At 37.1% G+C, this 18,525-nt stretch overlaps 1 protein-coding gene across 5 annotated transcripts in view; it reads left to right on the top strand.

The window, feature by feature from the left end:
* The window catches only part of LOC140150501 (SWI/SNF-related matrix-associated actin-dependent regulator of chromatin subfamily D member 1-like), a 256,208-nt gene that overhangs the window by 219,828 nt on the left and 17,855 nt on the right, over positions 1-18,525 (top strand). For all 5 annotated transcript variants that reach the window (XM_072172526.1, XM_072172525.1, XM_072172528.1 and 2 more), the window contains 3 exons: positions 329-430; positions 1,483-1,644; positions 10,982-11,134. In XM_072172526.1, coding sequence (XP_072028627.1) covers positions 329-430; positions 1,483-1,644; positions 10,982-11,134 — 417 coding nt within the window. The remainder of the gene's footprint in view (positions 1-328; positions 431-1,482; positions 1,645-10,981; positions 11,135-18,525) is intronic.

The following is an 18,525-nucleotide window of genomic DNA, read 5'->3' as shown; positions in this document are numbered from 1 at the left end:
AATAAGCCAGAATTTCTGAGGGCCATTTGGGCCCTCGATCTTAAATGTTTGAGGGCCCTCAGTCACAAATTTTTGTGGGTCCGAATTTGGGCCATTGGTTTTAACCTGTGAACCCCACCAAAAAGTGAGAAAAATGGTAAATTTTTTGCAGGCCATTTGGGCCCAATGGATGTACCTTTTGCGGGCCCTCACTGATTTTCGAGGGCCCTTGGGCCCTCCTTATTTCGAGGTCTGCATGCAAAGCTCTCTGATATTATTCATGTAATCATATGATTTGCAGTAAAAAAAAAACCTCTTATATTTTCTTTTCTTGATATTTTGTTCACAGTGGCACAGAAGTGCAAACACGACAGAAACGGATGGATTCCAGGTGAAGCGTCCTGGCAGTGAGAATGTCAAATGCACTCTGCTACTGCTACTAGACCATCAGGTATGTCTGTCTGTCAAACTTTCCACTCAAAGAAAAAACATGGAAATACCAAGTTTCAGCTTAAATCTGTTTCCAGTTTATTTTGGATCAGAAATGTTACTCAGTTAGTAGCCGTCCACCACATTGGCTGTAATGGTGGCATTTTCACTTTTTGAGATATTGGCCAGGCATATTCTCCTCAAAACAAGCTTTACAATGATATATAAAAATTTGTTAGTAAGCATTATGTGCCTATTAATGACAGACCTTGCCGTCTAGATTTTAAAGGCGAGTGATCAATCGCTCGCTAGCATTGTGCTAGGCGAGTGGTCGAATCACTCTATAGTAGTATGTAGTGGTCAAATCACTCTCTAAGTCTGACAGATCATTCATACCATATATGAAATACGAGGTGTTGAATTTAACCTCTCCTTCAGGAATTAAGGCTCATTCATCACAATATACCGAATGCAAATTGGGTAAAATGGTGAGTTTTAAGCAGGCGGTTAATAGCTATCTAGACGCCACCCTGTCATATACTAGTACACATGGGCGTCAATCCAGGGGATGTGTCCCCACACCTTTTAACAAAATGACCCATATTTTCAGTCACTTTTGACATTTCAGGCCGACTGTCCCCCCCAAACCCCCCCACACACACACACCCCACACACCCTTTTGAAGCCGGATTTGCACTAATCAAATAAATGCCATTGGTGCCTAGATTAGGTCTTTGACATAAGAAAAAAAATTATTTTAGAACAAAATGGAGATAACTTTGTAGGATTGGATTAACCATACAGTAGCCACCTTAACCCCCTGGACCCTACTGGTCATCTAACAGCATTTCTGATTGGTTGATAACTTGAAATGCTCATTTCAATTGCCAATTATGACTAGGCTTTAAACTATTTATGACCAAACTTGCATTTGTAGATCTTATTAATACCCTCCTTGATTGGTTCAAAATTGGACACAATATTCATTTTGGCCAATCGGCAGGTAGTTCTCATAGAGTTAAACTGGAGCATAAAATAACACCTGCACACAATTTATTTTGACTTTCTTTACAGCCACCTCAATATAAGTTGGATCCTAGACTTGCCCGTTTACTGGGTGTTCACACCCAGACCCGCCCCGTCATCATCAATGCTCTATGGCAGTACATCAAGACACACAAGCTACAGGACTCGCACGAGAGAGAATTTATCAATAATGATAAATATTTTCAGCAGGTAGTGTATAGATTTTATAACAAACCAAAGCGGTAATAATATATAGAATACCTACCACACCATATGTTTAGGGATAGGGATAGAGTAAAGGCCGCTACAGACTCTGATTATTTGATGTAGAATATTTGACGTAGAATGTCTGGTAGAAATATATTATCGATTTTACGTCATCAAACATTTGTTAGAACTTGCACATTACTGGAAATAGAACTGGGAATAGATTAAATAATAAAAATATGTTACATCAAATATTCTACATCCTCTAAAAGTCTGTAGGGTCCTTTAGGGTAAGTGTGAATGTGTTGTAAGCACAGAATTACAGAAAGAGAACCTGGCACTCGACCGGCATGGAGCAAAATTTGGGGGTATTCTGTTTCCCTCAGAATGCTCTCGAGGCATTCGTTGTCACGCAAGCGCGATATCGCATACTAAGCATAATTTGACGATAGCGTCGATAGCAAGACGCTAATGATGAGACGCAGGAATTGTTTTTGTTCGTCTCCGCGCACCGTCAGCAAGGACCCGAATACCCCCAATTTCTCCCCATACCTGACGGCGCGATTGTATGTGGCGGTATAGGGAGTCACGGTTCTCCTTCTCTACGGTTGTAAGTACTCTCTACTTAAGCCATTTTCACATACGAGGAGCAGGTGACTATTGTGGTATAAAGGTAATAAACTATAGTGTGTTTCATTCAAGTTGAGAGTAACGCCATGTCCGATTTCGCAGTGGCCGATTTGAATCGGTGCATTTATGCGGTTTCGTCACCAGCGTACAGACAAATCACCATCCTATACGTTTGTACAAGCCTCATGGGATTAGGTAAGGTCACTGCGAAAGCCAACATGGCGTTAGTCTCAACTTCAGATGAGATTAAATGGGGTATTTAAACCACCCCAACATAGATTATAAATGAACAGCAGTGATGATAAATATTTTGGGGTCAACGGCAACGTCGAAATTGAATTTGCACTGCAAGAGACAATAATATCACCCTCTAGAGTATCTGGAAATATACATGCGAGGTTGTGGATTGCCAACTAGAGTCCATATGGCTTCCTAGAGACATAAGCGTCTGTGTGTGATACATACGGCATCAAAGGCGTTGCATCTGTTGCATGCGATGCAGTGCAAAGCGACTTGCGCCCCAGCCGCCCCTACATGTACACCGCATTTAATCATGCGTGTATCACGCACAGACACTACTGTTTAGTTAGAGGAAGCTAATTGGACCATATGTGATGTGATCAAGCAAAATGAGTCTGATGTCGATCAAAAACAAAATTTGGGTTTCAATTAAAAAAAATAAACCATTCTCAGAGCTTTACTTTGCTGAAAACCCCATCATAATTTGATTTACGGTTCCAAAGATATGGCCATTTTAGTGTTGCTCACAACAATAAAATACAAGGAAGTTGAATACTACTATTGGCTGTATCTCAAAATCAATATTCCCGACATCCGACTCATTTTGCTTGATCGCATTACATATACTCACTTACTGCACTGCAGGGAATTGAACCCACGCTGCAGTGAGACAATTGCATCAACACCAACCTGTCATCTAGTATGCCTACGAAAGGGGGTTGAAAATACTTGTGTGGAATTTGTGTGAGTGTTCATCAAATACAGAACAACATTTATGGATGAGTATTGCTGCACTTTGAAATATTGTGGTGTATTTGGTATATTAGAGAAATATAAACATATAGCCTAAATATTGAAAAAAAACTTGTAGAGAATATAACACATCATGTTTTTATATTAAGCCACATCATTTTTTTTTTGTTTTGGATTTTCATGAATTGGTTTCGGACTGAAGTGTCCCCCCATGTAAAATTTGTTTCCAACAGCTCTCAAGGAAAATGATAATCCCTTTTTTTCATTTCAAATGTGAGATTCTGTGGGATAAATCTCCAAGAGTACCACAAAAAGTGATACATATTAATCTGTATAAAGTGTCCCTGAAACATTCCAAATTCTTAAATTGTTGGAAAAATCTAAAAACAAAATCTGGCGAATCCCAGAAATTGAGTTGGGGGGAACGAGAACCAAAAAATTAATTGTATTAACCTGAAGCAAGGAGTGTACGAGTGGTGCATGTGAGAGCGGTACATGTGAGAGCGGTACATGTGATAGGTCGTAATACATGTTAATACTGGCTACGCATAGATTGCGTATAAGCTGACAAAACGTGTAAACGTGCAGCAATCCGCACTTGCTTGTAATATTCAAAGTATTAACTTTCACTGTAGACCTCTATGTATGTAAGTACAAATTACAATACTAAAAAAAAGTCCAAGTAGGTTGTTAAACTAGATATTCTTTTCAAGTCACAAAAGTATAATTTCAGATAAACTAGGACACATAATTGTAATTGTTATCAAATCTTATTTGACACATGAGTTGCTTTGTAGCCATTGGGGATATTTCCCATATAATCAGCCTGTTATGGTTAAGTATATAATCAGAACTTGATTGAATTGACTGTTGATATGCCAATTATGATATTGTTATGATATCCCAGGCAGCATAAAACTCAAATAGGTTAAGTGAGATTCCTCAATACCTGAGTGACTTCAATGACTTGCATTCACTCAAAGTCAAGGGCATGCGCCAACAAGAACAAACTATTTACGTAGTGCCCTACTTACGCTATCACAAAATACCCGGTGGGACCATCATCCGTAACCTAAACAAACTCTCACGCACACGACATTGATGGCACTGTGGCCTAGTTCAAGTCATGTGTTATGTCATGTGTATTGACGGCTGTAAAGCTACTTAATTTCGCAGTTACTTTTTTTTTCGTATTACTTCGTGACCGGCATTTTTGCTGGAATTTTATTCTGCAAGCCCAGAAGTTTATCTGCAAAACTTGCTAAAGTGGAAAATGTTTAAATTTTGTATGCTTTAAATTTGTGAATTTGGGTCCTCGCAAAATACGTGAAATTAAATGGCATGAAAAAATGTCCACTTGATCAGGCATTATCAAGTTGAAATTAATACTCCATAGAACTTTTGAATGTGGCAAATTTTCATGTGGTTAATTTTCATGGTTAAATTTTTGAATTGTTATTAGATTTATTGATCAGGGGTTGCTACATATCACAAATATCATAAGTATGTATAAAATGACGTCAATAATTTTACGGAAGTCAACTAAATTTTATTCGCTGTAAAATTGTAAATTTAACAGTGACAAACTGTTAAATAGGAAATTGGGGAAACAGGTCAGTATGAATAGCACTGTGACAAAAGTAAAATATGCTGACACTGGTTGTCTCCCATCCTACTTATATGTGGTTTTAGCCATTTCATATACGGCAGCCCAATCTTGTTTTTAACTTCCATGCTTTGTGTGCAGCCCGTCACTCAGAATACTCAGTAAGTTAGAAGACCCGCTATTCAGAAAACGCATTATTTAGATGGCCCGCTAGTCAGAATTTTCTGAGTAGCGGGCCTTCTGAATAACAGACTTTCTGAATAGTGGGCATTTTGTTTGAAGTCCCGCTACTCAGAATTTTTTTCTGACTAGCGGGCTGTATCCAACCCTAAACCCTAACCCCTAACCCTAACCTTAATCCCTAACCATAACCCTAACCCTGCAAAGGCCCGTTAATCAGAAGGTCCGCTACTCATTAAATACTTGCTATTCAGAAAATATTTTCTGAGTAGCGGGCCTTCTGATTAACGGGTTTTCTTATTATCGGGTCTTCTGATTAGCAGGTCTTCTGGTTAGCGGGTCATTTTAAACAAAAATAAGCCCTCTATTCAGAATTTGACGGGTTTTCTGAATAGTGGGCCTTCTGAGTAACGAGTCTTCTGAGTGACGGTTACCCCCCTTGAATTAGGAAGTGTTAAAAGTTTAGTGAAATGGACCCCTGGACACAGTTCTTTGACCCCAATATGTTTGTACATGCATTGAATGGCCTCTGAATGTGTTGGGTATGAAAACTCATACTCCATAACTTGAGGTCAAATTGTTTGCAATGATAATTGGATTAGGGTTATTGAACTATGTATTTGGAACTCTATTGTATTGGAAGTGATGCCATTTTGGCTCATAGTGTAAGAAAACAATATCGGCAATAGCTGCTCTGAGTAAAATTCTGCAGATTCACTCGACCATTTTTCACCCTGACATGGCAGTGCGTCAGTTCGCATTTCATTGGGTGCAGATTCAAATCGCTAGGGTTTGCTCTTAGGGATAGCGTACACACGTGCGTGCTTTAAGACAGCACGTATATGCACGGCTTTTGTGTGCGCAAAATATATAGCTGACTGAAAGCACAGATGTCACTGCCACATCAAGGTGAAAAATGGTATAGAAAACTGGGACAGTTTTAAAAGATGTGTACCATAGGATGAATATCTGTTTACACCAGAGCAAAATGTGTAAACAAATTAGATGTATGAATAATAGGAATAGCTGCTTGGAGTGAAATTTTGCTTATTGAAATTGAGATAAAGGCAAAAATAAGGAGCCAAAAAACAATAAAAGACATAAAGTAGTAAAGTACACATCATAGAACTTAGAACCAAGTATGCTAGACCGAAGTAAGAATCACAAAATGTTGTTACATATAGGCTATAAGAATGAACGGAGTGCATTCATATATTTTCATGGCCAAACATTGTTTATGTTTAATCATGAAAATATATGAATGAACCCCCAATTCATAATAGTAGCATATTTTCAGTCATGATATGTGATAGGGTCCAACTGATATTTTATGAAAGGGCATCAATCGTTATGTGCTGTTGAATTCCCAATATATCTTTATGCTTGGGCAAACACCTGTGTTGGTTTACAAAACTAGCTTAGGATTGTATGCGCTCAAAACAATATTAGTGTGAGCCAGTTTACTTAGTATGGGAAGGTTTCATCATCACATAGTAAGCCTTTTATTTATTAGATTGACCTGAATACCAGAATACATTCACTTGGTATAAGCTGCCTTGATCCTGGTACAAAAAAGGGAAAGATCTCAGTCAGGTGCAATAAGTGAAACTAATGTATTGTAGTATTTCCTGACGGCATAATTCAGCGAATCTGAGCTGAATAAATTAATTGGGCTGTAACCGCCTCTCACAGATGATGGTAAGCATTGCTATCATTAGTAGATGGCATCTTATTCTAGCATTGACAACATGAATCCAGTGGATCTGACATAGTCATGCAATTGGGTCATTCTGTCATTCTCATGAAATATGTCTTTGGTGGCTAAAAAAGAAATAACATATAGGGTGGACAAAATAGTTGCCCCTCAGGTGGAGTGTGATTCCTCATTGAGCATGTGTGAGCCTGGTTGTAGACTACTTTCTAGTTCCTTTTTGAACTACAATTCAACCCAGCTGTGTACTTCTGCTAAATTAATACAACATATCCCCCACATTACTAGTTCATCACGGTTTTTGATTGAGAGTGGTTCTCCTTGTGAATGTGTTTTCATTGTAAGAGATTTTATATCAGAATACAAATTTCAAAAAAGGGATCACAATGTAGACTAGCTTGCAATTGGTTATGGATCCACAAACAGTTGAACTTCCTGCCACTAAAACTAAAACTAGGTCATTATACAAAAAACATGTTTAACTTTAAGTCTGTGTCTATTTAAACATCCTTAGACTGTGTGTAAAGTTAGACGTACACTGCAAGATTCCTATTGGGGCCACTTGCACGTACAGGTATGCCATCGCCAAGGTACCCTGGTACGCACAGAGTACCTACACAGTACTAATGCTGCTACTGCACAGGACCCACCAACAGTGGTACTGCACTGGTGCTACACTGGTACTGCACCACCCAAGTACCTTGGCGATGGTGTACCTGTGCAGGGCCCCAATGGGAATCGTGTAGTGTAGGTTTACCTTGAGTTACACTAAGTCTAGAGCTAGACACAGTCAAACTAAAACCATGTTTGCGCATACAGTCCATAAACATTACATGTATATGCAAGCTGCAGCAGCAAGTGGCAGCTATTGGATTCAAACATTATTTTTACTGTTTCACTCACATGACAGCAAATGGCAGCTATTGGATTTAAACATTATTTTTACTGTTTCACTCACATGACAGCACTATCTTATTGTGAACGTGCTCGTCGCAAAGGCACGTTTCGCTGTCGTCATTTCCTAATGGCACTCCGCAGCAATGGAATCTCTATTGTTGCTTACTTACAAATGACTGCATTAATATTATGAAAGGAACTAGTTCTCGCAACAATTATAACAATATAATGGAGTTAAATTGCCCGTACTTGACACATGTGTGATGCAACCAAGGGGAATGTCGCTGCCATTGATTGCGAGTTACTGGCCAAAAAATAGTGGTCTAATTCTTTTGTTTTGTATTGTTTTCCGCAAATGTGAGACATTGACTACACCTTGATAACCAGAAGGTCAGTTTTCATAGGGGTTTGCATCAAAATGAGCATATGTGACATGATCTGGTCCATGGGGGCCAAAGGCGGTATGTTTGAAACTGAGATAAAGGTAAAAATATGGAGTAAAAAACAATAAAACATGTAAGAAAATACACATCACAAAACCTCATAACTTTAAAACCAAGTATGATAGACCTTTGGTGTTTTCACTAGATATGATAGCCTAATGTTACTACAAGGTAATAATTATAGTAACTCAATTTTCAAAAATGCCTCCTTTGGTCCCCATGGAGCAGATCGTGTCACATATTTGAAGGGATGGTAACTGATGCTATAAACTTCAAATTGAATATTATTTTTCAACATGAGACTTCTTTCCCTTGAAGGTGTCACATATTTTTAAATGGTTAAAGCAAATGATCAGATTGTATATACACTGGAATCATATATTTTGTGGGTTTGTCTGTTATGTTTTTTATGTTCTTTTTTTTTAAAGGATTACAATGTTGTCTTTTCACACTATTTTACTTATTTTGATGAAAACTGGTAATATTGTCCAGGTCAATGGTTTTGTTAAGCTTTGATTATTATGTTTATCAAAATTCACTGAAATAATTATGTGGCAAGTAGCACAAATTGCTTATGGCATAGGCTGCAAAGGAATTCACATGTTGCACTTATTGACCATTCTTATTTAGTAGGTGTGTCTTGTCAAGAATACACACAATTTGATTGGTTTTCAGCTACACATGACACGATAATGATATACAGTGTACACGCAGTGCCACGCAATGGTAGCACGCTTGTTGATCCTCAATGATCGCGCGATAATGTGTTCGTGTGATACACATGCGCAAACTAAGAACGCAGTTCAGCGGCTTAGATGTTTGTGACGGTTTCATTCATTTAAAACAAGGGGGATGTCCTCACAAAAGTAACTTTATATTTGCTTGAAAAAAAAACCAGTTTTACTTATAAAAATTACGCTTTAACTGAATAAGAATGAGAATAAAAGATAGAATTTTTTGTCTTTTGCCTATCCAATATGGTGTCATAATGGACAAAATATTGGCCAACCCATCTTTTATTCTCTAACTATTTGTTTTTGCAAGGCATTGTTCTGTAGAATCCACCAGTGGCGTATATGGAGGGGCAAAGATAAATAATTTCCCAGACATTTGCCCGGTATGCTCGGTGATGTATTATTAGTTATTAGGTGGGGTTGGGTGGGATATGGATTATCTATAATCTAGGAACTTGTATACAGTGAGGGCTTCTGAGGGGACACTATGCCCCCAGGTCCCCCAGCCGAACATGCTTTTGGAATCCACATTCTTTCATCTTCATCTCCAATTTCAAGGATGGGTGTGGTTTGGGTTTGATGGTGAGAAGCAGACATGGCAACAATAAAGATAGATTCACAATCCCAACAAGAGGGCTAAAGCGAACAATAGTTATTTTGTATGAAATAGTGTCATAAATTATTCCAACCCAATAACAGCATTATCTCTAGTGCAGAAAAAAACAATATTTATTTGGGTAATGTACTGTATGGTCAACCACACAAAAACACTTTGCAGTTTGTTCAATCAAGTTTGAAAAAAAAAAGAAGACAAAAGTAGCCAAGTAATTGATCAAAAGTTTTTTTATAACTCTTGAGAGTTTACACAGAGCTGGCACCAGTATAGTAGTGGGAAAGTGGATCATGTAAACAGGCGTTAGATAACAATGAAGGTGGTGCAGCACTAGGGTGCTAACAAACAGGGAGTTTTAAAAAAAGTTGGTCACTGATACCGATGAAAAAATATGAGGGTCAGTCAGTGAGTGAGTTTCCTTTTACTGTCTTGTTTTCTTGTTCCAGTTGAAATCCATATACCCCCTATGGAAGACATGACCTTAATCTTCCACATAGGGAGTGGGAGTTTCAAATGGGATTGCCTGAATGAGTGACTCCATTTGAAATCTACATCCCCTGTGTGAGAGATTAAAGTCATGTTTTCCATAGGGGGTGTATGGATTTCTAATAGAAAAGCCAATTTACTAGTAAGGGACATGGAGAAACAAATTTTGAAATATAAATAAATGTGTGGCCCCCCCCCCCCCTTGCAGTCGGATGGAAGAATAGGGTCCTCCCCACCCCCTAATTTAATATTTTAAAAGTAAACTTTTTTAGGGTTGGTTGAGTAATGGCAAAAATATTTTGTTAATAAATTATCATTCAGCAGAAAGCTATAATTACCATAAAATGATTTATATCCCACCACACACCACTTAACTAGGGATAGTTTTAGGGGAAACACCATACAGTTTAATGAGGCAATAGAATTTTCCCCATTTTGAGATTCTTGGTCCAGAAAGTAAGTCTCCTTAGCAATCCATAACCACCCCCTGATTTCTGAAGTTTTATCTCCTGCACTAACCTTTTCGTAGTTCTTGACAGTTTTAGCCATATTAACCCTAACTGCCCTGAATGTTACAAAATACTACAGGTTGGGTGAATCCTCCTTCAGCGGGCATTGACAGGCAACACATAGGACCCCTCTGATCAACCCCTCCCCTCAGGGTGTAAAGGTTAATATGCACACCACAACAAATACATGCAACATTCATTTGAATGAAAAAATTCCCATATGTATTGTTTTAGTGGTTTATTAGTGCAGTGCTGGTAATGGAGCACAATGCCCAGTAACCACAGCATTGAATTATGTGTGGGCAAAACTTTTCAAGAGTGAATAATATGGCATCCATTCATGCTTCAAGCCAAACTGGGTTAACCAGAACATAGTTATCAACTTGCTTATCTAGCACAAATGTTTTGGCTTTTGAACAAAAAAAAGTTAATTATTTTCATTTTCCATATGATTGGCATGAATTTTCAATTAGTTCTGTCTCAATTATGTTTCAGTGCACTAACAAATATGTTTTGATATGATTTCTATTCATTTCAGATATTCGAAGTAGTGCGCATGAAATTTTCCGAAATCCCACAGCGGTTACACCCTCTGCTTCACGCCCCAGATCCCATTGTTATTCACCACGTGATTACGGTGGATACAGCTGAGCAGAAGAAGACGGCATGCTATGACATTGATGTAGAAGTGGTAAGTTAATTCCATGGGTAAAATTATTGCAGAAGCTTCTATTAAAGCCATATTGTGATGTTTCCATAAAAACAGATTTGTATTTTTTTTTCAAACAAAATGTTACTTTTGCTGTCAGATATGTCTCCTTTTAATTTTGAGCCAAACAACTGAGGTAAAGCAATGAAAAGTCCAGCACCAATGTCGGCAATGTGTGTCACTCTGCCGGTCATGCTGAAGTCTGTCCTTTAATGCATTGTGACCATCATGTACGCACAGTGCATGATTGTTATGAACATTGTGTGTACGCTAGGTCAAGCGTACAGTGTACGAAATATTAGTCGAACGTGTACGCCGTACACGTTTGACTAATATTTTGACTGTGAGAATAAGACGGGACATGTCGTTTTATTACAAATCTTGGGTTTTGTCACAAATACCGCACCTGAAGGCATGTATTTTGTGGGGTACATTAGTTTATTAAAGGAGTATTTCGTGATCCTAGTATCTTATGACATTTTTCAGTAGATATCTACAAAAAAGCTTATTCCCAAAATATCAGTTGATTCTGATTTTGTGTGGGAGTTATGCTTGATTATGTATTACACTTCTCCATATGCCACTGTTTTAATTTTGTTCTGGTATACAAGAACGTAATTCAAATTTGACAATATTTTAGCTAAACGAATTACTCTGCAAGAAAATTTTTTCCACAGGTTTCCAGTGATATAAAAATCTCAACTAATAGTTAAGTGGGGGGATGAGGCTGTGGATCATGAAATGCACCTTTAATGTATAGTTTGATCAGCTCGTAATTGGCGGGCCTTATAACATCACGGATTAATATTTATATTTTGTTATTGTCTTGTGACATCTCGTCAGAAGCATCACAAATTATTAAAAAGTCCTATACGTTGTAAATTTTCTTTAACACAAGCAATATAGACCAGATTTGATCACTCTTAAGGGATCTAGAATGAGCGTTTATTGCATTTCGACAGTATTTTTGTGGGACATGAGAGCACCTCGGACCTATCGAATTGCATTCTGAATACGAAGCATGTCTTTCTGATATCAAATAATTTTCTTTTTTGAAAATCACAATATAATACAAATTTTATGACAAATTATAAAAATTTGATATTTTTCAAATTTTTGATATATAACAGTCCTCGAAGTAAATTATATAAATCTAATGATATAGTCTTAAAGTGTATGTATCTGGTAGGAAAAGCCGACAATCAATTGAAAATTTTGACCTTTCATATTGAAGATATGGATTTTTTTCCCAAAAAGACCTAATTTTTTTGGTGTTTTGGGAAAAAATCCATATCTCCAATACTGAAGGTCAAAATTTTCAATTGATCGTCCGGCTTTTCATCCCACCTACATACACTTTAAGTATAAATCATCAGATTAGGATTAATCCTCCTGATGGGTTTGTCAGCAAGTTCAAGCTAATCATAACAAAAGCTTGACAGGTTTATATAAAGTCTGCACAAAAAGTAACGCAGCTGTTATATATGCATATAGCTTCAGAACTAATAATTGTTTTCACAATATTTCAATATAAAAAAGGATGATTTATTTACGCGCATTTTGATACCCAAATTTGTCCAATTTTGTTCAATATTAACAATACATGAGTGTTTTGAAAGAAAGATATCCAAATTGTTACAGCTTTAAGTATTGATTTGAAGTCGGCGCCAAGATAATGACGGGCTTTACATGCTACAGTGCTGGCATAATAACCATTCATCACTGTAAAATGCAACTTTTAAATATTTTTATTTAAAAGCACTACTGTGTTGTTAATATTGAACGACATTTGACAAATGGGGTATCAAGATGCGCGTAAATAAATCATCCTTCTCTCTATGCTGAAACAATGTAAAAACAAGTATTAGTTCTGAAGCTATAGGCGTATTTATAACAGCTGTGTTACTTTTTGTGCAGACTTAATATACTTATCTTATAGCAGCCCTGTTAAGAAGACCTCCAGTCTATAGACTATGATGCATGTATTACCCTATCAAGTGGTTATGTAGAATAACAATCAGCAAATTGACCTTTGGTGCAAGAGGTCCCAAGTTCGATCCCTGGTGGAAGTAACTAACACAGTTATCACCTCTCCATTAGTACATTTGAAATGTGATGAAAATGCAGCAGATGACAAGGACTTGGAACCTTGCCCTGTGCACCAGGGGAGATCAGTGTATGAACACTGAATAGTTTGCCCAATTTAAAAAAGAAATAATAATGTGAAAAGTGAAGAAATTCTTCAAAACTTAGCAATATGCTTTCCAGATGGTTTGGAATAACCACAGGGGTGATAATCTGACCATATTTTCTTTTTGCCAAGTGGAGCTTCTAAACCTAAATCAGAAAAATTGGTATTTAGAAGAAAAAATCTTTCAGCAACATGCACCTTTTGGACAGAAAACCTTTGGAAGTATAATTTTGACTTGAACCATTTTGTTATCAATGTTTCAAATTTACAACAGAATCTATGCAGAAGTGGGTATTTTTTATCATTCAGCCAGCAGAAACTAATTGGACTAATTAAGGTGCAGCTTATCATAATAAAGGGAGCACGGTGGCCTAGCGGAACGGGCACTGACTCATAATCGAAAGGTTGCGGTTCGAGCCCGGCGACGCCATCGTGTTGTGCCCTTGAGTAAGGCACTTTATCTCGATTACTCCTCTCCACCCAGGTGTTTAAATGGGTACCGGCATTCTTAAATGCTAGGAAGGTAACAGACTCGCTGTAGAGGAGGTATAGCGATCCCCTATAGCAACATTACATGGAGGAGTCTGGCCCAATCGCCAATGAAAGAGAGATGGGCACTCCGATCACTGTTTATACAGGATCGACTCCTTTACCTTTACCTTTTTATCATAATCTATGTTATTTGATGTCATTGTTCTTTGGAAAAGTTTATTAAGTAATAAGTGGACCAAACTGATTCACTTTGAATGTATTTGTGACCCAATGGAGTTAATGAGGCACACATCATAAATTTTGTTACTTGAGATTTTTGCATTTTCATATAAAACACTAATACAAATATGGATTAGATGATACCTCAACCATCTCTGTCAGATTTATGGTTGCAAAGTTATGATCCGTCAAAGGTCTCATGAAATTTGGACTTCGTGAAATACAGGATACAGATAAACAAGCCTTTAGAGTTGAAGCACATTAATTTTAATTATATATATTTTTAAAAATTGCTTTTTTGAACATGTTAAGAAGGTACTACACCCCTGCCCAATTGTGTGTCTATTTTTTGGGACAAGTAAGATATGTATATTATAGGGGCAAGGACTACAACTACTGCACCAGAAATTTTATTTCAGCACAGACAACAGTTGTGGAGTTACAGTCAAAAATGAGGGAAAACCAATATTTGATCAATAATAATCAACAAACTACTTGCTTTGAGTTGCTAAATTTTCAGTACAGTAGTTGTAGTCCTTGCCCCGATAATATACGTATCTTACTTGTCACCAATGTGCTATAATTTTTGAGAAAAATGAAAAAATAGGCACAAAATTGGCCAGGGGTGTAGTACCCCCTTAACATGGATTTCATGAAGAACAAATTATGGTTCTAAAGAGGAGATATGAAGGTATGATTTTCTGCCAAAAACAAAAAGAAGTTTTTCAACACCTTCATGACTATTTTTGGCCGTATAGTAAATTTGTATATGCTGACACCAGCCCTCATCCACTGTCGTTAAAACACAAATGGTGGTATCATTTACCCACATACAAAAAGTAAATAGTAAATAGGTTAAATCGCTGGAAGATGTACGTCATCAAATTGCGATTAACAATGACCCAAATATCTACCATTTTGCACCCTAAATATTGTAAATGTATCAATGGTCCCATAACTTGTTACAAATCGGTAATTAGGTCATGAGAATGACAAGATTATCATGCAGTTCACAAGTTTGTCATTCCTCTAAATCATGCCCCATGGCACCTTTTATGATATTATCCCTATAAATACCCCCAATATTTTTCTGGCATACAAAAAGTGTGTTTCTTAGTATACAAATATATTGTTATCTTGTTATGATCACAACCGACTTTGCAAAGAATAGGTGGTGGAATTTTAATTGTTACGGTCGTGGTGCTAAATACAGGTAACATGATTGAGTATGACCCACTTAGCCATTCATAAACGACAGTTTGACCTTTTTGTAATCTACTTCCATTGGGCTGTATTGGACGCGTTTCAAGCTGTCATGGAAAATAGACAACTCTATCAGCGTGCCCGATATGCTTGGTTTCACGGCACAGGGCACGTGGGTTTACTAAGCTAACTTTGATAGAGGGCGACACCACCTTTATTCATGGTACAATTGAAATTTGAATGCACAGAGGTTGTCATCGGTTTCATTTTCAGCCACACTTGTAAACATAATCAAAAACATGGATTTCAATGATGAACTCATGCACATGACAATAGGGGTGAAGTTGCATTTGCTGTTTAAGTGTATAAACATTATCTGTATTGATGTAGGGAAAAATTACCTTCTTCTTTCCCACCTGTTTTTGACACAATTTATCCAGATTTGATTAGGAATATCCCTGGTTTTTTTTAACTTTTTTTTGGGGGGGGGGGTTGCTTTCCTGCATCAGTGAACAGGAAAAAATTATGAATTACAAGATTTATGGACATTGGAGATGACATAAATATGTCATTCATATGATCAAATTCTTGAGCAATTATACTTAAAATTTTGTCATAAAACAACTACAAATATATGTTTATTGCTGTCAAATAACCTCTTTTGGGTCTTAAAAATACTCACTCAAAGAATTTTTACAAGGCTGCCCCAGCAAATCACCGCTATCATGATGTGGTTGACTAGACTGGGCGTGGTGTCCCAATTTTTGACTTCTCAATATTGGCAGGTATGGTCAATGTTTTGTTAACAAATGCTTGATGTGAACGTTAGCAACTCTGATTGGGCTATTCCAGTTGAAATCCACACTACCCCTGTGGAAGATTTTGGAAATATCTTCTGGAGAGGGAGCATGTTTTTCAAATGTAATTGGTCAGGGTTAATCATTTTGAAACCCATACTCCCCCTGTGTTATGGCTTTACCTTTATTTTCCACAACTGGAGTGAGTATTTGAAATGGAAGTTACCTAATTGTCTATTCTATTCAAAACTCATACTCCCTCTGTTGAAGACTTTAGCTAAATCTTCCACAGGGGTAGTGTGGATTTTAAATGGAATAGCCCAATTTGTATGATTTTTAAAGAAAGGTAACAATTGTTAACTCTTCCTTGTAACCCCAACGATGGATTAAACATAATGTATTTGTTTGTTGAAATGTGTTATTAGTCAGACCATTCAGCACTCGTCAGTAAATTCACCTGTTCAGGTGGACTTCTGCGCGTATCATCATTTGTAAAACAACGCAATTCCGTAACATGCTCTTACGTCAAAGAATTTGGATTTCAATCTGACGTCAGGGAAATGTACTTTTTCCTGTACGTAAATTCGGATGAACTTGAGATGTAATGCTTGAATTACTGGAATGATCACAAGCGGAAATGAGTTTGAGCATTGAATGGAACATCCATTGTTGTTGAATGCAGGTATGGGGCTCTTAATGATTGGTCAAGCAATACTGGAAGAAAAATACCCAATTCCACGCTTCATGGTGACTTTGGTGTTGAGTTCAGTGTAATTAAACCATGTAACAAACAAGATCACCATGATTTCATAACACATTTTAAAGGAGTTTTGGATTTTGATTTGATATACATCGTTCCCGCAAGTACATTTGTGTCGTAATTAGCACATTTGCATTCCCTAGGTCTGAAATTATTCAGTCTTAATCATGAGTTATTTATGTTGGTGAAATTTGCAGTTAGTTTGTGCATAGCAAAATAGTAAAGAGAGAAAGGTCAACATTTGTGTAGAGATTAGTAAGAAATGTTCTATAAAGATTTTCCCCACAACGTTTGACAAAATTCCTGTTCCATAGAAACCAGTGGTTTTAAAGAAAAAAAATAGGTGACTTTTCAACGTTGGCTCCCGCAACTTCCGACAGTTTCCTCCTTCATACAAACCAATGGTTAAGAGAAAAATTGGGTGACTTTTCAATTATTTGACCCGCGATTTGGCCTGAAAGTTTTTGGCAACCCTGGGTCCAGCATGAGTGCATGACTCTACCTTATCATACCAGCGAAAATCATGCTGGTGCTTAAGGGCTGTCAATTGCAAGGCAGTCGCTTGTGCATTTACCAGTACTACTGAATTTGCCATTGCTAATTTACTTTTTATTCCATAGTAGCGTAATGTCACCTTATGCAGACATGCCAACTAGTACGGTTTCACCGTATTTTGTACGGTAAAACGTGAAAAATACGGTAGTACGGTCAACCCAAAAAAAAAACGGAATTCCAGAATTTTGACCAAAATAATAAAATGTTGTGTCTTAAAAAGATAAACAGCTGCAAGATTAGACTACCGACTGAATTACTGGTATCATTTGACCACTTTCTTGGTCTGTTAAAGTGGTTGCCTACATCGTTATTCTCTTGACTTTCCATGATGCATGCACATTAAAAATAATTATTTTTAAATAGACCTACAAGATGCTTTACGAAATAATTTTCTTCTGACTTGCAGATTTTTCATGCACATTATTATTTTTTATTAACCACCTAATGCTACGTCTTCTGAAGGTATTTAGTTAACTATTTAGCTCCTTTGGTGCAAACGAATAAGCATATAAGAAGGTTTCCGACCTCCTTTTACTTCCGACTTTCGCACTTTCCATGCATGCACATTAAAGAAATATTTAATAAGGCCTACAAGATGCTTTCCAAAATAATTTTCTTCTGACTTGCAGATTTTTCATGCACATTAATATTTTTTATTAACCATCTAATGCTATGTCTTCTGAAGGTATTTAGTTAACTATTTAGCTCCTTTGGTGCAAACGAATAAGCATATAAGAAGGTTTCCGACCTCCTTTTACTTCCGACTTTCGCACCATGCATGCACATTAAAGAAATATTTAATAAGGCCTACAAGATGCTTTCCAAAATAATTTTCTTCTGACTTGCAGATTTTTCATGCACATTAATATTTTTTATTAACCATCTAATGCTATGTCTTCTGAAGGTATTTAGTTAACTATTTAGCTCCTTTGGTGCAAAAGAATAAGCACATAAGAAGGTTTCCGACCTCCTTTTACTTCCGACTTTCGCACCATGCATGCACATTAAAGACATATTTAATAGGCCTACAAGATGGTTTCCGAAATAATTTTCTTCTGGCTTGCAGATTGTTCATGCACATTAATAGTTTTAGTAACCACCTTAAATGCTATGTCTTCTGAAGGTATTTAGTTAACTATTTAGCTCTATTGGTGCA

The sequence above is a fragment of the Amphiura filiformis genome, chromosome 4, assembly GCF_039555335.1.
Source record: "Amphiura filiformis chromosome 4, Afil_fr2py, whole genome shotgun sequence".
NCBI classification, from domain to species: Eukaryota; Metazoa; Echinodermata; class Ophiuroidea; order Amphilepidida; family Amphiuridae; genus Amphiura; species Amphiura filiformis.
Note: the sequence above shows the minus strand (reverse complement) of the source record. Positions and strands in the feature narration are given on the sequence as shown.